Source organism: Perna viridis, chromosome 3 (assembly GCF_037379345.1).
Source record: "Perna viridis isolate PV_CMFRI_1.1 ecotype Kerala chromosome 3, ASM3737934v1, whole genome shotgun sequence".
NCBI lineage: Eukaryota > Metazoa > Mollusca > Bivalvia > Mytilida > Mytilidae > Perna > Perna viridis.
In genome coordinates this window covers 34,817,885-34,845,328 of record NC_142447.1, presented here as the reverse complement: position 1 = coordinate 34,845,328, position 27,444 = coordinate 34,817,885, and the positions used below count along the sequence as shown (strand labels likewise).

At 32.3% G+C, this 27,444-nt stretch overlaps 1 protein-coding gene across 5 annotated transcripts in view; it reads right to left on the bottom strand.

The window, feature by feature from the left end:
• LOC148622008 (zwei Ig domain protein zig-8-like) overlaps positions 1–27,097 on the bottom strand; it is a 32,020-nt gene extending 4,923 nt beyond the window's left edge. For 2 of the 5 annotated variants that reach the window (XM_088571465.1, XM_088571469.1), the window contains exons 1-2: positions 5,317–5,469; positions 1,195–1,425 (exon numbers count right to left, since the gene is read on the bottom strand). In XM_088571465.1, the coding sequence (XP_088427591.1) occupies positions 1,195–1,270 (76 nt within the window). In that variant the 5' untranslated portion in view covers positions 1,271–1,425; positions 5,317–5,469. Of the gene's footprint in view, positions 1–1,194; positions 1,426–1,644; positions 1,765–5,285; positions 5,470–9,235; positions 9,379–26,919 lie in introns of those variants that run through there. The other 3 variants (XM_088571466.1, XM_088571468.1, XM_088571467.1) reach the window with 3 other exon arrangements.
• Between the last annotated feature and the right edge of the window lie 347 nt (positions 27,098–27,444).

Below are 27,444 nucleotides of genomic sequence, written 5' to 3'. Positions count from 1 at the left end.
TCTGAGATTGTATATGCTTCTCTGTTGTGATTCAAATGTTGCATATTTCGTTTGTATGCAGAAAATAATGTGCCGTTATGTAGTACGTCTCTGTGAATCTGACGACGTCACAATTATAATTGACCACGAACAATAGTATTACACGTTTAGGAAAAAATGTTCTCAGATCGAACTGAAATAACTGACACATCAAACGAATTACATTACAAACTAAAAACTAAAGCCTAGAAAGATAAAAAAAATGTAGTCTCTACAAGTGAGAAATACCAGTATGATCCTATCAACAGTATTAAAACCGTTCGGTGAGTAGCGTGAATTATTACACTTGTAATCAAGGTTATTGAAATCCCTGTTCAACTTAACTCATCTGTTATGCAGCATAGCACTATTAAGATGCAAATTGAATGCAACAGTTTTGATGGTCCATTAAGTCTAAATTCTAGGCTTTCGTATCTAATTTGACTGATCAAATCAAGAATAAGCAACCGTAACCTTATTGGTCCTAATAAAGAAAAGACTTATTGGCCCTTGTAAATGATTACCTATTAGACTTAGTTATTTCTTTTGACAGGGTTATTTCAGTCTTAATACTTTCTACAAGGAGCTTCTCTACCATGTTAGAGCTTTGTAAAATCCCCTAGAATTAATTGAAATATGGTGTCTACCACATCATTCAACATTAAACCGTTTTATTGCTCTTCGAGTTTCGATAATTTGTTAACTACTTGAGTGAAAATCTGATGTTTTGCACGGTAACTTGGGTCAATATGGAAATGCATTGTAACAAGCTCATACAGTGTTTATTTATCATTTAAAAACACCATATGTCTTATTCTTATCTGATAATTTTGTTAATTGAATTGTCATAAAGTATTTTACAGGTAGCGATTATTTGTATTAGAAACTTTTTATCACTTCTGTATCAGATTTCAGTGTCCTCATTAGATATAAAGGTTTCTTTTTAAGTTTCCGTAGGTAAAGTGTGGTTTAAACAATGAGAAGTGATATGTTTTTAATGATTTGTGCATGTATATACCAGGGGCGAGATATCTGTGGTGTATATGACAAAACTTTAACTATGACTGTCAATTTTGATGTACAAATATTTACCTGATTGTTTACAGTATTACATATACGTTAGTTTTGTGGATTCAAGCATTTTTTCTTCAAGAGTAGATTTTGAAGTGATCTTACCTTTGAATATTACATCCAACAGCAGGACTATCTCAAATATTTTTAGAATCCTTAAATAAAATCCAAAATTTGCCATACTACAGTCAGTTCCATCTGGCTTTTGTAGTCTCTAAACACACTATATCATATCTTACCGCCATATACACATATATAAATATGCTGAGTTAACCACATTTTTATTTCGATATGTACTTGAAATATCACATGCCGTACTCGGTTCTTGATAAATATCTGAAATAAAGTGAAATATGCATTGCGTTTATGATGCCATGTAAGATAATAGAATAGTGTGTCTAACAATTTGATTTAAGACTCTATATTGTCGTCTATAAAAATCCTAGTACACTTTGTGTTTTACAACATGAATTAATTTACAATATCCACGTTACCCTTTGTTTACACCGATTGTAAATGTTGATCTATATAACCTTATCACAATACTATACATACAACTGTTTTAACACTTTCCTTTGTCATAGTTCAATGATACTTTGTTATATTGGGTGTTTTCTGTGTTCTCTTTGCATTTCTTGTCTTGAATCTTTATTGATTCTCCTTTATTATTCTGTTATCAGTTGTAGCTTGATTTGTATATTCAAGTGTTTTATCTATGAACAACCGTCGCTCCTTTATGATTACCACGATACAACATATCTGTTAGCAATAACTTTGTTAGAAGTTTCCAAGTTTTTTCCTTTGTTAGTTCAATGTAAGTGTAATGGAAAAGACCAACTGTATGTTGAATTGCTTTTGTTTTTGTTTTTGTTTTTGTTTTTTCAATAAATTTACTTAAGTTTCAGAGATCATAGTATTAGCTAATTATTTTGCAGATACAAGATTAGACTGCTAGTCAGGGCACAGTACAATAAACCGCGATTAACGAAAACACAGGAATTTCTCTTAATCATACATCAGTCAAAAGAAAATATCAGTTTTAACCAACAAAATACGAAATGTATCTTGAGTAGTAATTTAGGTTTAATTACTGTTTTGATACCGGTACCATCAATTACTGAAAACGGGATTTTGATTAAAATACAATTTTATTAGAATCGTGTAGGAAACCATTTGGCATAAATGTTCTCTAATTGACAGAATGATAGAAAGATTATGTAAAGCAATCAAATAAATGTGGTTTTATTTTCATCGTTGGCGAGACTATTTGAAAACAGAAGGCTAAAAACAAACAGCGAAAAGTACATTTTTATACAATACTGATGGTATGCATTCTAAAATAAAACGTTTTTGTAATGATTAGAACTAGTTTTGTTTTAAATTTTTTATACTTAGAGTTAAATAAAAGATGCCAAATTATGCATATGCCATAAAATAGTTCGCAAGTGATTAATGTAACAATTAACTGATGAAAGATGTTGTCGAATTGGTTTTTGCATATTTAATAGCTGGGGAGTGTCAAGTGTATTTTAATTTACAAAATTCATGTAGTTTTCGCTTCATTCAAATTTACGTGTCGACTTGTTCGGAAAAAGAATTCTGGCACAAATTCATGAATATTAAATACGATGCAAGCCATTATTTAATTAATGTTGTATTATCAAACGAAGAAGAACGATTTTTATGTATTTCCTAGTACTTTTATACGAAACAACACTTAAAGGAGAAAAGACCGACGATACTCTCTGATAAAATCATGTGTGGTAGAGTGGTAGAAATGTTCTAATATTTATTCTTTTCAATCATTGGTGTGCTGTTTAGTAGCATATGGTAACTGCTCACTGGCGCTTAAACCCGTTCCAGTATCAAAGATAAAGCACTAATTTTTATTATGTGATGATCACAATAACAAGATACAAAGCATTATTTATGAGACTGGGGCTACAAAAAAAACGACCATAGAGACCGTTCGACCCGGATACGTCATAAAGAATGATGAATGGATAAATTATCGTATAATAAACCTTTTAAAAATATTAGAAATCTTAGCCTATTGTTACTTAAGTACCTTGAAATATTGAACAGGGTTTTGGTTTTGATCTGACAGAAGCATTGCATGATTCATTAGTATAGTATTCAATAATTTTGAATTAAAATTTCTGTGAACAAGCCCCAGCACTTTAATGAGCTTAAGCCATTAGGACGGCACATTACTCATTTCACAACGCTGCAGGGCAGACCATCCATCCGTTCTATAAACCATGCGTCATATATCAAGGATAGAGTCACATATCAAACGAGACAGGTATTTGATAAAAGTAAAGATCTAATAATAACAAGGTATAATTTCCACCTTAAAATTTAAAATTGAGAAAAATGCTATAAAACAATAATAAGACATGTTTACTTTGTAAAATACTGTGATTTTGTGCCTTTTAGTAATATTGTGCAAATATTAGTCATTGCATAAAACATTATTTTTATAAATTTAATAGGATAAATGAGGAATTTAGTTTACTTTATGCTTTTAATGAACAGGGTACATGTTCTACTTGCATCTGAGACACATTCAATACAGAGGTAAGATATTACCGTAGTAATTTGCATAAGTAGGTTCTAAGTTTTTTAAATCAAATCACAGTATAGGATTTTTGCATTTTTTCATATAGCCTTTTATTATAGCGGGTATAATCTTACGAAATGAAATATGCATGCATATTGATGTTTATAACTGAAGTTTCTGACACTTCATCTTAAGTAAGGTTTTCAGTTACTCTTTTGGTAAATTTGAATTCAATTTTAACCAAGCTATAAATGACATTTACCCATTCAATTTACGAGGTTAACGTGTTAGTTTAAAGACAATTTATGCACATTTCTCGACGATAACATATCACATGCAGTAATTTACATGTATTGTCCTTTGTATCACTACTGTCTTCGCTGTTCGTCTTGTCTTATTTTGATAAAAATATGGTAAAATAAATCTCAAAAGTTAAACGAAGAAGATAATATATACAAAATTTAGAGAAAACTATCCCTGGTCCATGCTCCCAGTTTTTAGTGGAGTCCGAGTTGCTCATTTACTTTTGTTACTTTGTATGTATGATTTTAGTTACTTTATGTTCTTTGTTGTGTATGTCTGTTTTCCATGTCTGGTCTTTGTCCCTGGATTACATTCTTTTGATTACCGCTATAACCTTGGTTCCCATGATTACTCTTTCCCAATACATATTTATCTGACTACAAACATTCTTGAATGAAAGGGTGGTGATAACTTGTATTTGATCTACATGTGTGAATCTATATAACTGTACTTGATCTACATAAGTGAATCGATGTATAGGTGTAAATTGTCGTTTACAACAGATGTAATCGAATTAAAACTACCTGCATAAAAAATCCAATATTGACCGCTGAACTAAATCAAACACGTTGCCGTTGCAATCACATTTGCATACAACAAGAATAATATTACCCTCCTCCTCCATCAGGAGAGGGATACGTTTGTTTGTCATTTCTTCTGAAAACGGTTAAGAACATGAGCAATTCGGCGACTGTTTCTGACAAAACAAAGGACACTAACCTTATATAGTGTGTGTGTGTGTGTGTGTGTGTGTGTGTGTGTGTGCGCGCGCGCCAGGTTTCTTATATGTTTTGTCCACATTCTCTCGGTTTTTATATTTTGCTTCAACAGTGTGTATCCGTGATTAAGCTTGCAATTTTACATTTTTTAATCAAATTGACCTTTAAATACAACTACGATTTGAAGGCGCTAATCAACGAGTATTATCAAACATTTTTTGTTTACAGTTTTATCACAAAATTAGCCTTAATTAAAAAAAAATATGCAAACAAACATTTAAATTCAAATTTAAGTCAGTAAAGAAGCCCTTTAACAGATTTCAAGTGCTAAAAGTGTGTTTTAAATACTAGAGGTACTCTAATAAAGGATGCAGCAAAGCTATACTTTCAATTAATTACAATGTCGTAAGAAAAAAAAAACATATAATTACGCGTCGTGTTGATTTGAGTATGACTATTAAATAATACTGTATAAATTATATTTTAGTAAAAACAATACTAGCTGCCTGTTTACAAAACTTCTTTGCGTATTTGCGTACAAAATGAGCGAACATAATATATCCCTTGTTAGATTATGCACTGATTATAAACAGTAATACAACAAATCTTACTTATTGCTTTCACTGATTCGTAAAGGCGTACCTGTTTTCAAAAGTTGAAAATATATAAATCCGATTAGATGCTGGTAATCCTACTTATGAAACAAATGCCAGAAACCCTCAATTAAGAAAACCGAACTGAGTGTTTATACTATACGTTTAAAAAGCTACACATTTTTTAATGTAATAAATGACTTCAGCATGTGGGATTCTATTTCTGCTAGGGATAGCCAATCAGCTTGTAGTATCGATGAGTTGTCTGTTCCAAGCTGTGGTAGAGTTCTGCATAATACACGTCAATCAATCCAATATCAATATTGTGAATTTATTAACTGAAATTTAAACTGGAAATATAATGATAAAAAAAGTAGGACAATACAGCAATAGTCGATAGAGCTTCTGAAACTAGTATTATAACATGTTGGCTATTGTAAGGTTATAAAGTACAGCAGTAGTCACTAGACATTGTTTAGGAATTGTTTCTAATGGTTTGCCCTTTTTACCACAGTTAATTGTTTGGTCATTTTTGTAAACAAATCAAATGCATGACAAAAAAGTGATAAAAACAACAAGCCAAGAAGACTTCAACAAAACTAAAGATTATATAAAACAACTGAAAGCACAGAAAAAAAACATACAACTTTACCAACAAAAAAGTAAAATGTGTTTCATGCATCGCCATGGTAAGCTTTAACTAAAAAGACATGAAACATACATGCAGAACTGCTCATGTCTTGCCCAGTTGAATAGGATAGATAAGTAATATTAAATAAGACAGATGTTTTTTTTTCAAATCTGTATAATCTTATCAATCGGCGAGTTTGTGACCATTAAAATTGACGTTATAAGTGTAGTGTTGAAATATAATACCCTTGCGATACAAAATAGTGCTTTCTTTGCATATCAAAACATTATTTTTATAGAATATTGAACTATACCTCTCATATTCACTGTTTTAAACAAAGTTTGTTTGCAAAATAGATTCTTTAGGAATTGGTTAAAAAATTCGAAACATACCGATCAGGTCGAGACCACTTGTATTGCTTTGATTTCACCCCTCTTAAATCGTTAATGCAATTTGGAGATTATGTTAAACTTTAATGAATTAAACAAAATATGCAATTAAACTAAACTAGCCGTGCCCTTCCGTGCACACATAAATTGCCAAATGCGAGGTTTAGAATAGTTTGCGTTAGACTTGATTTTTTTCCATTAGTTTAAATGGGGAAGTAATAACAAACATAAATAATTTTTTATTCAAAATTAAATTTGTGGTAGAAAATCGAGTTGAAATCTAGAATTGAAATGCGTAGAAAGAATACTGATCGCATCGCTTCAAACCCATTTTTCTGCAGAAAAAATAGTAATTATACTTTTTTTATAAATGTATCGATGCAACAATACGTTTAATCATATGCATGCCGTTTGACTAATGTTAACATTGTCAATGTGACATTGTAACCAACTTTTTTTTTGTTTTCATATTTATGGAATAAGAGTGAAAATACTTTATTCTAATTATTGCTCTACGATACTTTAAAAACAATATGATAAATGGTGGGCGGAAATCAGATAAGTAAATATAAACAAAACTAGATATAGTCCATAGAAATGATGAGGTTCGGAATTTCTATGCAGTACATCATTTGAACTTCTTTATCAGTATTTTACACAATCCTTATTTACGGAGCATTTGAAAAAGACGTAGTATTTCAAATACTTGGATTGTCCGGCTGACCGTGGAGGTTACGTATTCAGAAAGGCTCAGGTTCGCTTTGGCTTCATTTAATGATGTTAGATTTAGAAAAAGCTGTTAGAACCCTGTCGATATTAGCGTATGTTGTCATCGGATTATCACAGCCGCACAAAATCTAAAGCTTATTGATCTAATTTACCTAATATGTTCATGTAAGGTGTTAAGAAACAGTAGTCCATAAGTGTCCAATCTAACAAGTCTTACAGTGGATCAACACATACATGATCAACACTTCTTTGTAAAGTAACTAATCAATAATACTCTTTACTTTTGTGTCAAAGAGTTTTATCTTATATATATATATATATATTTGGTTAAAAAAATTCTAATATATATATATATATATACATGTGTGTGTGTGTGTGTGTGATAGACTTTGTTAAAGAATAACTTTGTAATATCGTAAATGCATCTTAAGCCAATTTAGAATGTTTATCTATGTATTTTTGTATAGTACTTGTGCTGCGATATTTTACATAATATACACTGAATATAAATTAGCGGAAAATAGCATATATGTTTATTATTCAAAAAATAGTATTCATTATTAAATTTGTAAAAATATGGTATATATAAGAACTCCAACCATAACGGTCATATCTTTCTTGGCAAATACGAAAATAATTTAAAATGTACAGTTTTAAGACTTCTTTTCATTTAATAGGAGGCTGATTCATAGTGAATAAAGTGTCATTTTACATTGAGAAAAGTATATATATATGCTTTAAATTCAAACTATGTACAGTTGAATTGTCATTAACCTAAAATGATGATGGTATTATTACCAAGTCACTATCTGGCTATCATCACTATATTGTCGACATCACCATTCAGCAATAGTATGTTAAGTTGTGGTAAATGACGATACTTATATACTTAAACATAATATAGTATGTGCAATTCATCGTATTATGGAGAATTGACACATTTTGATGGCAACAGTTTAGATAATCTTGTATGATAATTTGGATTACTAAGAATAAATCATGATCACGAATTATTAAAGAAGTTAATTGCATAAAAAATATATAAAAAGTGTCTATTTGTTCTGTACATTCAGAAATACAACAAGTGTGTAAGGTATCATCTTAATATCGTATACAGGTGATACGTGTATGAATATAAATTCTGGCAGCAGAATAACCGCATATTTCTTCAGAGAAAAAAAAAGAAAAAATACCCTAGTTATTATTCACCTGTTTGCCAGCTATCCAAAAAGGATATTTTGATTCACCATTATACATCTTCGTAAGATAATCTTGTCCTTATATATCAGTGATATATGCAGTTTAATAACTATATCTGAATCGATTCCTGGGATCTAAAAATGTTATTGCAACATCAATATTTTTCGTAAATAAAAATTTAGTCACTTTTATGATATTTTCAAGATTTTTTCCACTATTGTGCTTTGTTTTAACTTGCAATCTAGTCGTCCAATTAGGTGCAGGTGTGTTAAAAAATATACTCGGTAACATCAACTCGACTTCCACTCAATTTTTTGGTTCAAAAGAAAGTACATCTTTTGATATAACCGACTCTTAACTCTTCCCTTTTGTTATGTAGATAACGTATAAAATGAACAATTCTAGATTTCAAGGATTACCTTTACGTCACATTAATTACGAAGAGCTTGAGATATAGGAACTGAAGTCTGTCTTAGATCTTGACCTATGTTTCGATTTCTACAATAGCACATTATTTGCGCGATTTCTCCACTTCTCTTGCTTCAGTATTATAGACTTCTTATGTCTAAGAGCTGTCCAAGACATGGAAATTCATATCTTACAAACAACATACAGATAACCTTTTGGCTAAGATTAGAATCCTTAATTTAAATTCAAATCTGTGTTTTTGTCATTTAGATCCTTGTTTTCTTGACTCCTTTTTATTGGCAACCTGTGTTGACCTTGAGTTAACAAAATTGCTTTGATTACTGTTTAGTATAGCAATAATCATACTTTACAGATGGAATTAAATTTGAACCTACCTCCTAATGAGATTGTGACGATAAAAAAAACAAATAGCGACCTTTGCTTTAGTGTGAATTTTGTATGCGTCTTTATGATTTGTTTTTCTATACTACCCTTAAGTGAAATAGGACTCAGATGGTTTGTAGTATGGATTCAAATATTTTTAATAACACAGTTCTGTTATGTTACTTGAACTCTATCGTTTGCACTATTGTGAAGTCTCTGTACTCTACATTTTATCTTGAATGAATCCTCTTTACTCTGTCAACGATCTGCATGCAAACTGCTAACAGGCGGAACTTGTTCTTGTGTATCTGTGTAATTATTCTTGCATCGTCTACTATTCCATAGTTAAAGGTCAGAACGTTTCTGTTTTCTGAAATGAGAATGGGCTTCATTATATTGTCGATGTAATCGCTACTTAGCAATTTGTAAAGGTGTACTTTATTGTGCAATAAAGCTATACGGGTACGTTAAGCAACAGAGCAATATTTCTTGTGCACTTTAGATAGCGACAAATTAATAGCCAAATGAATACAGATGATTTTGTTACTCTGTCAGAACCTGTCTTGGTGGCACGTCAGTTTATCAAGTTAAATAGAAAGGATAGGTATTGTCATAGTGGCTATATTCAGCTTTCTATTTTGATGATAAAATAATGAGGAATAACGCACACCTACACCACTTTTTGATTGTATATGCAATGAATTTATCATTATTATAGTCATCTTTGTCACAACCATTCATTTGAACAAAAAGGTTGTAAACAATTATTATTGTAGAATTCGTACATGGTGTTAAATGTAAATTACTTTTGAAAATGAAGTTACAAATGGAGTTATACTAGAACATTGCTTCATGTATTGTTACAAGATTTTGACGTTTATACGGTGTTTACCTCCTGACAAAGTTTTTCATATCGGCACACACAAAGATTTAAAAAAAAAAAACACTGTCATAAGATTTGTTGTCATCAGCTGCAATATACATGTATTTGTATCCATGCATTTACTTTTTGACATACACATTCGTTTGTTTTAGAGAAAATATGTTGAAGAATGAATTTTTTTCATAGCTTGTATATATCTGTTTTCAGTGCCACTTTTAAAACATCCAACAAGTACATTGTAAATATAAATGGTCTTGGATTGTGGAAGAGGCATATGTTTTTTTTTAATTCAAACGAACTCCTATATCATTCATATTTCAATGGTACCAATCAGTTGTGATATTATATACAGATACTTCATTAGCTCCATCATGTCTTACTATTTGGCAAAAATTCCTAACTGTGCAGGTTATAATACTTCAATTCTGACATCCATGACACTTACTGGTTCAATTTAGTAGCAATTTCAGAAACGTTGTATATAAAGTGTCAAGAAGCACAAAAACATCTTACTTGTGTTGTTTATTTTACAACAGTAGCGTTAACTGTGTTGATGTTTATAACAAGACATATATATATATATTATTAACAGGGACCACAACCGTTGAGTTTATAGTTTGGTCTTTGTAGAACGTCCGGTGCTTCATAAAATATTTGGTACGGAAAGTATAAGTTGCACTGAACTTGTATTACCATGTAGGACAAAGTACCAACATGGAATTTTCCTCATCAAAATATTGCTAAAATGATGACTATCAATTTTATATGACACTCAAATTATACAGCAGGAGAATAAAATATCTATCATCATATCAAGTAGAAAATCGATTTATTGGCTATAATATTTATTATCATGATGATTAAAACTTTCGGTATCGATTAATAATCATTAAAAAGGCAATATTTTTCGAAATATCATTGTGAAAAAAACTACTAAAAAGAAGACCGGATCGATAAGAACAAATCAACCATATTGATAGTATGGAATTTCGGGACTTTTTGTGTATCTGCCTACGGTCGTTTGAAAAGCGGTAAAGAATGCTTAAATACAAAATAGTTTAAAAAATATCAGCTGAGAAAAAAAATTGTTTGTTTTCCCTTCATATGTTTGACAGGTGATATGCTATTTTACAATGGTTTATTCACGTTGCAACAGATGTCTGCGCATTGAGAAATCACATTTCAACTTTGTGAATTTATTTGTGGACACAATTTTATTTCATAATCACATAAATGAAATGATAATATTCGTTCTTATCAATTTTTATCCTATTCAGAGTTCATTCTTTTCTCGATATCCTTTATAGCAGCCCTTCATTTGTCGATGTCCTGTTCAGAGGTCCTGTTCAGATGCCCTGTTCAGAGGTCCTTCCTTTCTCGGTGTCCTATTCAGAGGTCTTTCCGGTATTGTTGTATTTCCACATATGTATATCTGTTCTATATCGAAAAAAACTAGGCTTTGAAAATTAACACACTTTCTTAGCAATCACATGTGGATGTTACATAATTTGTCTTCACTAAGTAGCACTCGAAAAAGGGCAATATTCATGAGAAAGTAATATCAATTTTAAGACGGCCCATAGTGATAACTTGTGGTACTAAAGTATCTTCATTTTATTGTCAATGCGTGATTTTCCATCCTTGTAACGTCGTGTTAAAATTCCATTATAGTCTGCGTTAGCTCCTCCAAGGTGGAACAAAAATCAGCTGAGACTTCCAGTTAAGTGATTCTTGTCAAGTTTTGTCGTTGATGTAAGGAAAAAATCTATAACTCACTTATTTAATAAGAGATAACGAGAGTTTAAAGTGTTGTGTCATCTCGAGATACCAAAAAACCAATAGAACTTACAATGATTTTGTTCTCCTAGAACAAATTATTCCTCAGCGGAAATAATGAATTAATATCTGTCCAGTGATCTAGTTTACATATTAACACTCTCGGGGATACTGTTATGTAGTGATAAATTATTTTAAATCCTATCACTAGTTGTTTGTATCAGACAACAATAACTAATAGCCGTTTTGTTTTTGACGTTAACGAGAAATCCAGATGATGTGAACTGTAGCAACTCTAATTAAATCAAAGCAGAATTTTATCCTTGAAAGTTTAGAGGTCGTGTGAAGTTCTATGTAGTCTTCACATTCAAACTTTATATGTAGTTTTAGATATGGTATTTGTCCGATAGCCAAATAAGCCAATCAATAAGATTCGTGGTATGTTATTTGCTTCTTACCATTACATATAAATGATAATTAAAATATTAACATAAGAGTCCGTATAAGCAATACATATCACAGTATTACTTGAGAACAACATTCAAGTACTATGAAAACTATAGGAAATGCAGTCGAAATCATATAAATTTTTGCATTTGAATAAAAAGTTTTATCTGTTTCTGTCCAAGTTACTTTAGGGGATATTTTAAACTTACGTAGAGATTTAAGGATTTTCTATATAAATGTTAGTTATTACTCACTAGTCGTGTCGATATCTTCATGTACAAAGCAAGACTTAAATCCTCTTAGAATTTGAGATATTTCTCTTTAACGATAATTTCTAAGCCTGAGGTAAAGTAAGCAAGTAAGTGATTACAGAATTTCTTTAAAATGAAAGAGGCAGTGGTAACAAATTGGGAATAATGAAACAAACACACAACACATAAGCTAATGGTGATTAAGTTTTATTTTTTTGGAAAGCTCATACTTGTGTAAGTATTGACTTAGTAGCGAATAAATGACTTAATTTGGTAAACTTTAACACGCGTGGTCTGCGATTATTACGATGTTTGCAGGAGCGTCTTTGTCTTTGTCCCTGCTTGTTGAACCTCAAACGGGGTTGTTAAACTAACTTAATATTATCTCATATTTTTCTCAAACTGTTTGCCATTTTTAGCCCTTCTTTAACCCTACTTATATCATTATTGTAACCCTGAGGGTATTATTTTGTTGATGCATCAAACGTAGTTGTTTAAGACAAGTTAAATAGTAACCAGTATGATTTAAGATTTCTAAATTGAAAGATAGACGCACTTAGGAAACTCTACAAGGATGGAAACTTCGTCGTAACAGGTAAACAACTGTATTGGACGTTCTGTCAAGGAAGTTGTTTCTCGTCTTAAGTGATAAATGAAAGTTTCGGAATTGCTTCTTGTACTGTTTTAGGCCTAGACGTGACACATATCTTTCTATCGACATTCAAGTAAGTTGTCATTGATTCTAGTTAAGACAAAGCGAACATATGTCTTACTAAGTGAATCAAAGTTATACTACTTGATACATGTACTTATTCCTATGATATACATGAACAATTTCCCATCCTTTTCATGTACTTTACAAATTAAAACCTACTGTATTGAACCATTCTTGCTCAGAGAACTCGGTTCCTTACTCGTTAATTTGTTTTTATAACGATGTTCAAAAAGCTTTTTTTCTATTTAACCTCGTAATAACTACAATATTGATTTACAATATTTGAACGACCTACCGATAATGCAAGTACAAAATACAAAATTAAAATAATAAAACAATTAAATGTGACAAGCTTTGAACATTAAATTTGAAGAATATCATTGTTTTCATTAAGATTTTATCAGGTTGATATTTATGTAAGATTTAATTAACTTTAATTGTGACAAAATCTCGTTTACATGACAACACATACAGACCATTCTCTTGTTAACTACTTTTGGCATTGTAGGTTGAAGTCCTTTTGGTACTAATAATCATTTAATCGACTTCAATTAGCTTAATCTAGAGCGTCGTACGTTTTTTTTATATTACATGTAGGATTACAAAAAAGACAAAGAAAAAGAGAACATAATATTTTTACATTCAAAGATTTGAAACACTATTTTCTCGCTTCTTAAGAAAACTTCAACACAAACTAAGTGTTAAACATAAATGTGTTTTTTTTTTCGTAAACATCACTAGCAATCAGATACTAATTTTTCAGATCAAACGTTAGAACATCCTTCTTGACGGATTAATGTCAAAAATGAGAAGCAATACTTTTAAAGTAAAAAACAATAAGGGTAAATGTGTCCTTTAAAGTACTTTAAAGCGGTGTACTAATCTCCGTCCTCTTAAACATTAATATGTCTGTTGTCATAACTACTACGTTCATAATATAAAAAGCATTAAGTACTAGACTGGTCATGATGGTCTACCAGTCAAAGTTGGTAAAGAATTCATGACTTAATAAAGTAATTATGAAACCCTGACGACCTTGCGCACCAACTATCCCAATTTACTAGATACTTTCTCTTTCGAACCACTTAACATCACGGAATTGGAGAACTTGATGGTACTTAATTAACTAGAATGTTTTTTTGTATCCGATACTTTAACTTCTAAAGAAAAACACTCAAATGATATATCATTCTCTTTGTTTTTCAATGGATTGTATTAACGTTTGTCTTTATAGATCGACCTTCCTCAATTGATTTTTATCAGTTAATTACGTCTTTGACCAATGTTAGTCTACTTTGGGCAAAATGTCAATCTAGGTTACAAAGAAATTACCCGAGTGTGTCAATCATTTGAGGAATATGTCTGTCATTACAGAAAGATTGTCAATGGTATTATTTACATTGCTTCACCAATTTGTACCATTTCAATAATTGGTATCGTATTTCTAATGTTTTATATATGAAGCAAAAATTCATATTTGGCATGGTTCACGATTCTGCAAACCTATAGACATATATATACACATGACGAGTAATCAAGGGAACCAATGTTATAGCGGTAATCAAAAGAATATAATCCAGGGACAAAGACAAGACATGGAAAACAGACATACACAACAAAGAACATAAAGTAACCAAAATCATACATGCAAAGTAACAAAAGCAAATTAGCAACTCGGACTCCACTAAAAACTGGAAGCATGGACCAGGGGCACCGGTAGGGTAAGCGTCCTCTGCTTTTTTAGAAACACCCGCCGAGTTGCTCATAAAAGTCCGAGGTAGACAAACGAGGAAAAGAAAACTATGACCAGTTGAATAAATCAGTTTTCATGGTGCAGATGGATACACCATAACGATCCACGAATTCATGATGACGACCATAAAACTTTTGTAGTGATGACTTCAATCTTGTAGCAACATAACCCTGTTCCAGTAGCCTATTTGTTAGAGTTCTAGCGCGATACAAAAAGTCTGTGTAGTTTCGGCAAGCTCTGGCATAACGTATGAGTTGTGATGTGAACACTCCGTGCGCAGGTGCTGAAGGGATGTTGCCACAGGTGAAAGGAAAGTTGACAATTCTGAATGAAGTCATCACGTTTGTCGTAAAGTTTGGTCAATAGTTTTCCTTTACCATCGATTTCTGAGTGTAGGTCAAGATATGAGGCTGACTTCACAATATATCTAGTATCTATTATCTCAAGATCAATCTGTTTTCATATTTAAACTTGAAAATGTTGGACAAGTGCATTATATCTCAAGAGATATAAATGACCCCATCCCAATCTGACATCTTCGAAATTAACTTTGTATATGTATTAAGTGGTCTTTATTTTTTCTAGCTAGAAATTAGCCTTCAGTGGCAAATGTAGCTAAATGGGATGCTGTACAATTAAATCAAATCACTCAAGTGAATATCATAACATATCAGTGGCATTACTTTATATTTAAGTTTAAAATGTAACACGATATGTTTGATATCGCTAATACCAAAAAAAATGACACTGTTTGTCTGTTATTTCTTGAAGCTACTTCACCAACGTATATCGACAGTGTTTTCACAGAAATCCCAGTGCAGTCAATAAACACTGTTTTTATTCGTTTGATACAGTTTCGCGCCTTATGTGTTAGAGCCTTGCAATTTACAGAATGATGATATGACGGATGCATTGTCAAACATAAATAGGATTTCATCAATTAAACATGCAATAATTCTATTGCCGTTACACAGTGCGCTATTCATGACTTCATCAATTTGATATTAAGGTATTGTCTGTATGTACATCCATTTAATGGAATAAACAGGAAATATTTAACAAAGCCCTGAAAAGACCTGTATTGCAGTAAATGGACCAGAAGCAGAAATCAATAATGTTGGCACTTGGAAATGTAACTTGGGACGGCCCTCAAAGGTAATGTTTATCGAGTTTGTTGAAACAAATAATTCCTCAAAGGCTTATGGTTTTATTACGGAGTTGTTTTGGCAGCTACGATATTTGAATACTGAGTTCTACTCATCAGAATAAATTTGTTCCTGTTGATACATTACGATCTTTTCAGTTTTTCCTATACTACAATCAGTACCCTTTTTGATCCCTCAATTTTATTTTTGATATTATTAAAATCATGTATTCTCTTCACCTGCATATGAAATATTAATGAGCTAATTAATTATTATTTATTTATTTATCTTTGTAGTTAACGTCTTTTCACGATTTGTGTACGTTATCATTTAACAATATTTGGAGAATACATTCTATAGGGTCCTAAAAACTATAGTGACTCATAACATCGACGATGGCCTTTATTAAATAGCTCTGTATGCATAGCTTATGAAAATATTAAGTAAAAGGAATTAATGGACCTAAGTCAGGATCTCTTTAATGTGAATTAATTAATTAGTTGTTGGAAGAAGAATAAAGATGAAAGAGTATCCGCGGGATAGATGTGAGCAACATCTCAGATCAAGGTCGCAGCAATAACCATTTATTACAAAAAAAAACAAGAAAAAACCTTACTTTATAGTTCTTGATGCGACATACATACATAATGTACAAAACCATCAAAAATGATAATCAATACGATAGTATAATTATCATTATTTGGGGACAACTTCGTGATCCATCACATATCATAACAATACTCGGTTGTACAAACGTATGCTATATATTTTGGCTTATCGTAAAATTTTATTAACCACACCTCAGTACATTGCCATTACTAATATTTTATAGTTTTCATGATAATATAAATTGATATATATTTTGTCGGTGCTGATTTCTCTTGAGTAATATTGCAACTATTACGCGTATTTTATGGAAGGATAACGGATGCATCTTTTGTACCTTTTGTCAGTTGAGTCGGGTAGGATTGTACCAAGTCAGGACCATCACGGTGGTTTTCCAACTTTCCGGTTTTTTACCCTGATATTGCCATTTGTTATACGGACTTTCCTTTTAGATTATCCCTTTTAGATGTAGCTAATGCCTAGATTTTATCAGTTCAATAATTTTGTTATTACTCTTCTTTCATGTCGAATCACATTTTGAAGGCAATTAGAAAAAATGTATCGTAAGGGAATATGAAATTTAATAGGACGAAATCCATGCAGCTGCATTTAAAACATTCCGCACTCGTGATCCGGGGCTGCAGAGTGCAATCCGATCGAGTTACATGTGAATTGTAGATTATATTGCGGATACATGTAAGAGTAAGAATATGGAGAAATTTTCATTGCAGATAAACGGACACCTGGGATGAGAAAAATCATAAACCCACAGTAGGAGACCTATAAAATCTAATGAAAACATTAAGCCCTTTCTGGTGAAATTAAAGTTTAAGTTGATGAATTGTTATTACAATCGTTTTAATGAAAATGAGACAAAGCTGACATTTTTATGATTCCCTTGGTCCTATTGTTGGTTCATCGGATTGTATTTCTATATGTCTTTGTCATCGGAGTCGGAAATTATTATTACCGATTATAATCATGTGCATGAATCGCACGACCAAATCTGGAATAAGTGTAACAATGGAAAGTAACAAACACATATACATAATTCAGTAAAGATACAGTCGTGGTCTTTATTGACATCAGACAGGATGTGGGTCATGCGTGTCAATTGACAAAAAACCTGCAATATTATTTTGATACAGTTGCCTTTCTGTTGTTCCACTTTTGAGATAAAATGTATGCAGATTGTACATGAAATTGGCACTGAGCAAGCGTTATCGTTCTTATTTTGTAGAACTGTAAGAGGGAGATGAATGAATTCTTTTTCTTTAATACAGATCAGCATTCAGTTAGGAGAATAATATACGTCAATAATAGCTTATGTAGGTATGGTGGGTCGGTGGAATTTTTTGCATCTGAATTTTATATGAATAGGTACTTGATACGTTATATTATTCACCAATGGTATGCGGTCTTACTGACACAGGTGCTTTTATACACACTCCGCTATCTGGTCGGTCTTGAAAAAAGCAGAATGTAAACGTTTCGAATTAGATTTAAGGGTTTGTTTTCGTCAGAATTAGGTTTGTAACATTTGACCACTAATGTATTACGAATAACGAATTATGGCATATAGCACTACTTTTCTAAAATTCTTATACTAACTACATGTAGCTAAAGCTGCAATATCCCTAAGTCTTACAATATCTAATTATGAGTCATAAAATTCTATTAATTTACACCAAAATGGAAAGCATTACAGTTTGTCCCATCTAACTGACCCTGATGAAAACAGTGTTACTCTTATAACATGGGTCAAGTACTATAATATTGTGGTCATTACAAACAAATTACATATCAATTGTATTGGTATGTTTGTGTGTCACAAGAATTTTCAATCTGATTCTTAATTGAGTTCTTGTCAATTACTGAGTCCTTTCCGCTGCTAGAAATTGTAAATATTGCATATAGAATGAAACTAATTACGTCCTAGCCGGCGGTTAAGTAGGAAATATGATTTGCATTTCTAAGTGCAGCCAATTTGTGCAATGAAATAAATGATTGATTCGATAAGATTTGTTATTTCTGGATGAGATGGTATCGGGGATATATAAGTATCTGAGAGATTTGTTTCTGAGGAATCAGTGTCTTAGAAATATGTTTTAGAGGGCCGAGTATCCAAGAAATATGTTTCTCTGAGATGAGTATCCGTTTGATGAGGAGTATTTGGGAGATGAGTAACTGAAAGATGAGTACCTCAGAGATAGGTATCTGATAGATGAGTATATGAGAGAAAAGTATCTGAGAGATAAGTAACTGAGAGAGGAGTCTCTTAGAATCAAGTATCTAAGAGTAAAATATCTGAGTGCATGAGAGATATTTATCTGACAGATAAGTACATATGATATGAGTATATATTACAGATATAAATGCCTGAGAGATTAGTATAAAAAGATTTGCATCAGAGATAAGTGTATGACATATACGTATCTGCAAAATGAGAATCTGAGAGATAAGTATGTAAATGAGTACCTAATATATAATAAGAGTATCTGAGAGACGAGTATCTGATAAGTGTTTGTCTTTGGGCCGAGTTTCTGAATAATATATCTGAGAGATAAATATCTGAGGAATAAATATTTAAGCAATATAATTATGAAGGATTAGTACCTGGGATAATTTATCTGAGAGATATGTATTCTAAGATGGTGTTTAAGCGATATATGGTTTGAAATTATAAATATCTTAAACATATTTTATTGATAAATTATCATTTGCATATCAGAGATGCGAAAGGGATCGGACACAAGAAATAGAAACATTATTTAATTGTTCTTACTGTGTATGATACATAAACACGAGGTTATTTTTATTAATTTAAAAAAAGCAACATTAAACAATAAAACAATAAAACATATACAAGAGTACAATCCAAGGATAACAACTTGCAAAGAACATCGAATACCAAAATACCAAGTATAGTCAAAAGGACAACAGTAAATGAACAATCCGGACTCCAATAAAAACATTGTGGACAAATGTGTATATCATCGATAAAAAATCCAGCATTTTGACAACAACTTCTTTGGTAAACAGCCAAATATTTCTCACGTGAAATACATGTTAACCCAAGCTTCACATGAAATTCACTCTACACAAACTTCATGTGAACCATTCACCCGAATTTCACGTAAACTTTGTAATAAAGTTTATTTGCTCATTTCAAGTGAAAATCAAGTGAAATTCGTGTGAAAATCATACGAAATAATTTTGCCTGTGTAAGATGATTTTGAATCGTTTTTTTACAAGGTGTGGAGAATCTTTACCAAGTACAACGCATTGTACTTAGGAGTTCCATCTTTTTAGAGTAAATATGATGCACAATGCTTTCAAGTCGGTTTTTCGATGGAGCATGATAATAGTAGTATAAAGGGTTTTTAGAATCGTAAGTCTTGCTGTTATATTCCGATAATAATCTAGCTTCCAGAAGATTTTTCAATTTCATTTAGGATCCACATTGAAATGATTCAACTATCGTTTAAATATTAATACATAAAGATTTTTGTTTTATATGCATTTTTACGTACTAACGTTCTAATATTCGTCTAAATATGATCAAAACTGCCAATACGACACAAAATACAATAGTGCGCAAAACGGGACATAGTCGTCCAATATGGATTTAGCCGTCCAATACATCATATTGGACTGGTTAAAATTCATATTGACCTACATTATTTGACTAGTTAGTCAATAAAGGTTTAATTGCTTAAGGTTTTGCGTATTGGCTGAGTTATTGGTCCTCGGCTAGAAATATTGGACTTCGGCTACGCCTCAGTCCTCGTCCATCGTTGTTACTCTAAAAAGATGGAACTCCTAAATACAATTCGTTGTACTTGGAAAAGATTCTTCGCACTTTGTAAAAAAACCTCTTTGAAAACTTTTAACTTCTACACTCACAACTGTCAAAGAGGGTCTGCAGTCCTCCCACAACACTTGTTACTCACGTAGTGGTATTAATTCAATGCGGATCCTGAAAAATTCGAAAGATCTTTTGGAGACAATCACTTCAAGACTATTATCTGAATATAATAGCATTAAAACCTATTATTTTTCAACACTGTATACTTCTATTCCCCATACTCAATTAAAATCCCGACTTAAAAACATTCTACATCGTTCTTTTTCCAAAAAAGATGGTACACCTAGATACAAATATATAGTTCTTAGTAGAGATTCCTCATACTTTTTAGAAATAATTCTAAATCATCTTCCAAATATACAGAGGAAGATGTTTACAAAATGCTGGAATTTTTAATCGACAACATATTAGTCCAGTGTGGAGGACGTGATGGCATTCCAATGGGAACACATTGTGTTCCTTTATTTGCTGACCTATTCCTTCACTCTTATGTGGCTGACTCTATGGCTGATTAGATCCGAAAGAAAGAATATCGTTTGGCTAGATCCTTTAATCTCAGTTTCTGCGTTATCTTTACACAATCCTAATTTCGGGAATTTGATACATCGCATCTACCCCAAAGAACTTGAGATAAAGGATACTACAGACATTGTAAGGTCAGCCTCATATCTTGATCTACACTTAGAAATCGATGGTAAAGGAAAACTATTGACCAAACTTTACGACAAACGTGATGACTTTTCATTCAGAATTGCCAACTTTCCTTTCATCTGTGGCAACATCCCTTCAGCACCTACGTATGGAGTGTTCATATCACAACTCATACGTTATGCCAGAGCTTGCCGAAACTACACAGACTATTTGTATCGCGCTAGAACTCTAACAAATAGGCTTCTGTAACAGGGTTATGTTGCTACAAGATTGAAGTCATCACTACAAAAGTTTTATGGTTGTCATCATGAACTCGTGGATCTTTATGGTGTATCCATCTGCACCATGAAAACTGATTTATTCCACGGGTCATAGTTTTCCTTTCCTCGTTTGTTTACCCCGGACTTGACCTTTTGTGAGCAACTCGGCGGGTGTTTCTAGAAAAGCAGAGGACGCTTACCCTACCGGTGCACCTGGTCCATACTCCCAGTTTTTAGTGGAGTCGGAGTTGCTCATTTGCTTTTGTTACTTTGTATGTATGATTTTCGTTACTTTATGTTCTTTGTTGTGTATGTCTGTTTTCCATGTCTGGTCTTTGTTCCTGGATTACATTCTTTTGATTACCGCTATAACCTTGGTTCCCTTGATTACTCTTCCAATATGGCTAGCCTCGGACTAATAACTAAGCCAGTATGGAAAACCGTACGCAATAATACTATAATATTAACCCTTTACGTCTTACAACTATTGCTATCAATTCAACCAAAAGCACTGTTATAATTCATGGAGGACGATTCGTGAAACAGTTTTTGGTTAGATCACACTTTTGCATGTATACAGCTATTTATAGTCACAAGAAACAATCAGATGTTGAGCACTTTTGTTCCTGGGTAATGGTTTAATTATTTAAAACTTTTGAATTAGGCGCACCAAGACGAACAACAAGTTGCTAAGAAAACAATGTTCATCCGTTAAATGGCTTCATTTAGGCCACTGATTACACTGAATAAAAGATGTAGACCAGTGCTGTGAGGTTATTTCTAATTAACCCGGCTTCTTTATGTTAATAAGTAGAGTACACCGAACACATTAGAACTGTTGAATAGTCCACATTTAAGAGAGTTCATAACCTAGCGGGGTTATTCGTAATGAAACAAGAAGTAATGAGGTCTGTGGAGATATCACAGAGTATGAGATACATTTCTATTCACTTAATAGCATGCGATCCAGAGATTAGTTTAGGAAAATATCATAATCGCCCTTGAAAGGCTAAGAGGTAGCTGTATAAGTTTAAGGATCAACTTTCTTATTCAAATAACTTTTAAATCGTTATCATGCCTCACATTTTACAACAACTATCCAATTCACTTTATTGAAATTTGTAATAAAATCACACTGGAAACATTTTATTCTTTTTGCAGACGTGTTGTTTGAAATTAAGAAATGGTCAATGCAGGCGATTTAAGTTCGACTTTCAGTGATAGCCCCTTACATTTCAAATGGTCTCAGTACAGTTATCCTATCTCCAGACTGCCTCTAACCTTTTTAATTTTTTTTTTTAATAAAAGGCTATAGGATTTTCGCTTGAAGATAGCTTGCATACGATTGAAAAGTAAAGGTATTCACCCTAACTATGCTTCCGTTTAATTATCAATTGATCTATGAAAAAATAGATTCTACCTCTTATAAATACGCTCCTACACATAATATACCTCCGCCAGCACCACCAGAATATTTCAAGTTAGAATTAAATGCTATTGCAGGCTTTAAATGCAAACGATGAGTAGTATTTCTTGTATCGAATATGAGCTTCCTAAAAAGTTTGCTCAGCGTCAGCATTTTTATTGTGAGCTGTTAGTTCTTCTGTTAATTGCATATCCTGTGTTATGTTGCTACAAGATTAAAGTCATCACTACGACAGTTTTATGGCCGTCATCATGGATCGTTACGGTGTATCCATCTGCGCCATGGAAACCGATTTTTCAACGTGTCATAGTCTTCCTTTCCTCTTTCGTCTACCCCGGACTTGACTTTTTAAGAGCAACTCGGCGAGTGTTTCTAGAAAAACATAGGACGCTTACCCTACCGGTGCACCTGGTCCATGCTCCCATTTTTAGTGGAGTCCGAGTTGCTCATTTGCTTTTGTTACTTTGCATGTATATTTTAGTGATTCTATGTTCTTTGTTGTGTATGTCTGTTTTCCATGTCCGGTCTTTTTCCCTGGATTACATTCTTTTGATTACCGCTATAACCTTGGTTCCCTTGATTACTCTGTATACGTGTAGGGCATTCCATAATACTGAACTTTTAGCATAGTCTATTTCATCTTATGCTTAACAAAACAGGAGCATGATATTATCAAATAAAGATGACTTCACGGTCGTATACTTTTGAATAAATTTGATATTAGTAGCCTTAGTACACTGTACAATGGGTTGTTAAGCTATATCAACCAGTTATGTTAAAGAATCATTTGAGTTGTATTAACGTTTAAAACAGTAATAATAAAACTGGCGAATTCCTGTAGGCATCATCAGAAAAAGTGCATGAAAGTGTGCACATTGTAATATTATATTCATTATGTTATAGTGTGCGTAACAAACAACTATAATGTATACGCAACACATTATTTTGTGCGCAAAATATAAAATGATGTGAATACAAAATATTATACTGTTTTAACAATATCTTTTTATTTTGGTGTATATTTTTCAGGTGCCCATGCACCATAACATGCTGGCATATTTTTTACTCTGTAACATTTTCTTCTATGGAATGTCCATATATACTGTTGGCTAAATTTGTGTACATAGATATAATCCAAAATAAGTACAATACAATCTCGTGTACTGGAAACCCCCACGAATTTAAGAAACATGATGTGAAATGCATACAAATGTACAAGACGCCAAACCAATTATTGAATTAAGGTTAGAGTAACAGAATACAGCCTTCAAATACTAAAAATCAAGATAAAATTAAAATTAAAATGAAATATGTGATTTACTTTTAGATTAATGTATGTTTACTCTACATTAACGAGAACACGGTGGCGATGCCGTGTAGCACTCATGTTAAGAAAATTGAAATCATGATAAAATTATGCAAGTATATATCGTAATTGAAGCCTCATGGAAAAGTTAGTAAAACTAGCATTATTGTTGAAGGGAATAGGCCATTAACTATTTCCTGTTGAATGTTTCCAGTGTTATAATTAATGGTAATAGTTACTGGTGTCTTTTACTTGTTTCTAGATTTGCAAACGAGATGTACAGCAAAACATGTAAGCATTAAACTAAATACATTTAAGGTTTTTTTGTGAAATGAATCAAAAGTTAGCAAGCCAATCATTGCATGCATTCTTGAACTTGATCGTCAGATGTTTTAGTTTTTACACTGCTCTCATAAACATCATTTACGAGAAAGACAAAGATAGGGGCTGTGTTGTTTTATTAAGACTCTTTAAGACTCATCAAGACTCTTTCTCTATGTTTTAGTGTGTGTGTGTGTGTGTGTGTGTGTGTGTGTGTGTGTGTGTGTGTGTGTGTGTGTGTGTGTGTGTGTGTGTGTGTGTGTTACATTATATCCATTAAAGGAGACAAATATAACATTGCAAAAGATTAAAAGAGCTTTGAAAAAACTATGCCTGTTATTTCATTTAATGATTGATTGATTGATTGTTGATTGTTGGAGTTTAACGCCCGAGCAGCGATATTTCAGCTATATCCAGGCGATGAACATGATATGGATGATAAAATGAACATAGAATGATTATGAAATGAAAAATGGGTTAGGAAACAAGGATAATAGGATCGACGGATTTCGATTGTCACTGGATATAGGGAGATGTGGGTAGAGTCGGACAATTTAGCCTCATGTGGCGGAACATGGCACCTTTCCCAAAACGTTGTTTGATCAATGTTTTCTTTGAACGTTGTCGCTGTCAAATAAAGCCTTCCAAACGTTGGCAAAGGAAATATATGAAAAAAAACCTAGATAGAGGCAAAAGGTGTTGATGGATGGACAGGTACAGCGTAGTACTTCGAGAACTCGACACTTATCTTCTGGTGTTAAATTCGAGTTAAAAGGTTGATTCAACCTGATCAATACTTTTTAATTTAGAAGTATAAAATTAACCTTTGGGTTGAAGTTAAACTTATTGTACGCGATGTATAACTGGTAATACAAAGACATAATGTAGTAGATAGCCCTGAAAACGAATATCTACAAAAGTTTTTAGTAGCTGTAAAACCTAAAATTAAATGAAAATAAACTTTATATACTATATGAGCGACTATCAACGATATATATTTCCGGAAGTACAGCAATGTAGGCATTTTACAAAGTAAATATAGATCTCGTGTCAATGAGAGTACGTAAGTCCAGACAGTTTATGATTTTATGAAAACATGGCGAATATTGTCCAAATGTGATAGTATCTTTGCTTGAAAGCTACACCAGTTTGTCAGGGGAAATTTTTACTCCATCAATGACCACATTAGACCATAAATAGTTGAAGAATGACAATAATCATTATTTATCGACTTTGTTAAGTGAAGAAAGTGTGTCCTTTAGAAGATAGATATATGTTTACGGACTAGGATATGGTCTTACTAATACAATATATTCACTCAGTGTTTAAATGGTGTTAAAAGGGAATCAAGAAATTTCAGACAAAAGAATGTACATGCATTTCTTTTTCAAAGGAAGGACAAACTTCCCGCAAAACCCGTCGAATCCGCAACTTTTGTAACTATAAAAAAAACTGAGAAATGCTCACAAAAGGATGCTCCCCGCTCCCGTCCACCGTAACTATATAGACAAATATAAACAAAGTCATCAAGCAGGTGTAGCACCTTTTTGATTATGTGCAAGTGTGTAGTTTTTATGTGTCATATTATCTGTTTTCCACATCGACAATTTTACTGTGTATTGGTAGTTACTTTTTGTTAATATCAGTTTTCATGTTTTCCTTTTAATTTGTTTTATTACTTATATATACAGTAAATTAAGTCGATAGTTAACCGGTAAACATATCGAATAATTAAAAATCAGTTATTAAGTCACAAAATGTCCTTGCACATTCCTCCCTTTCTCAGAGCAAAAAAAAAATAGTTAAAAAAAGTCAAATAACTGACTTCTAATACAGAGTGTTTGACATCCCTAGACTCTGAAATTAAACAGAACAAAAAGCCATACTGCTAGAATATCAAATGATAAGTGATAAGCTGGTGTAAAGAACATTGTCCCTTGATTGACAAATGAAGAAGTCAATGTTTGCAGTCTTGAAAACCCAAAAGTCATTCAGAATAATAACAGGTACAGTATGGAATCAATGATGAAGAATGTGACTATGGATGTTTTATCGTTTTCTGAGGTGTTTTGGATAGAAAAATGTCTCCTCTATGATTGACAAATGACAAAGTCTAAGTCATTAAGATGGAGATGCAAAATAAGAGGTGCACTATGACATCATGTGATTGAGATTGTGTGCTTTTTCTTCGAATTCCATTCGGCAGTTTTAGTTGTGGATGGTAACTGAGTGGACCAACGAATGAAAGAATGGACAGCAGTATCACATACTTCCCGCTTTCCAAAGCATTTGGTGTAAAAAAAAAAATCGTTACTTTTTCTCTCGGAAACAGAAATTATATTATATGAAGGTGTCCTTACAAATGGGCAACGACCTGTTGGAGAATGCTATGCAAACATGCCAGCATCATCGTCATGCAGTAACATTTTATGTCAGGTTTGAAACGTTCAGAATGAACATTGTTAACGTAGTCTTCCTAATAAACAAATCATCATCAACTTACCTTACATTGTCGACAATACAATTAAACTGAATTCCTGGCTTGGTATTCGCCAACAACGCAGCAAAGATTTGAATGGGGAGACAGAACACATCAGATAAAATCGTAAAACATGTTACTCGCACATGAATTATGCATTAATGTTGCAAGTGTCTGCATAATAGCATAAAAGTGCAGCACTATACCATGATACAAATTAGCGTTACACTAAAATTAGAATTTTATGTATATATCCCCTGACATTGTCAAACACTGTAGTGCTAATAACTCTAATTATTAAAAGCGGGCTTATAAAACAATTATACGAAACTGAGTGCACCAATTAAGAGAAATAACTAAATAAATTGCTTTCTATTAGTTGCATGTGCAATTACACTATGCATCAACATCAAATATAATTTCTATTGAGTCATAAAACGATTCTATCAGCATGAAGTCTGGCAAAAAATAGTCATTTAGAAGATGTTTGTTTTCTTACCTTCTCCTTCAACCTAAAGGGCAGTTACTGACAATCTGTTCAAAGCTTCA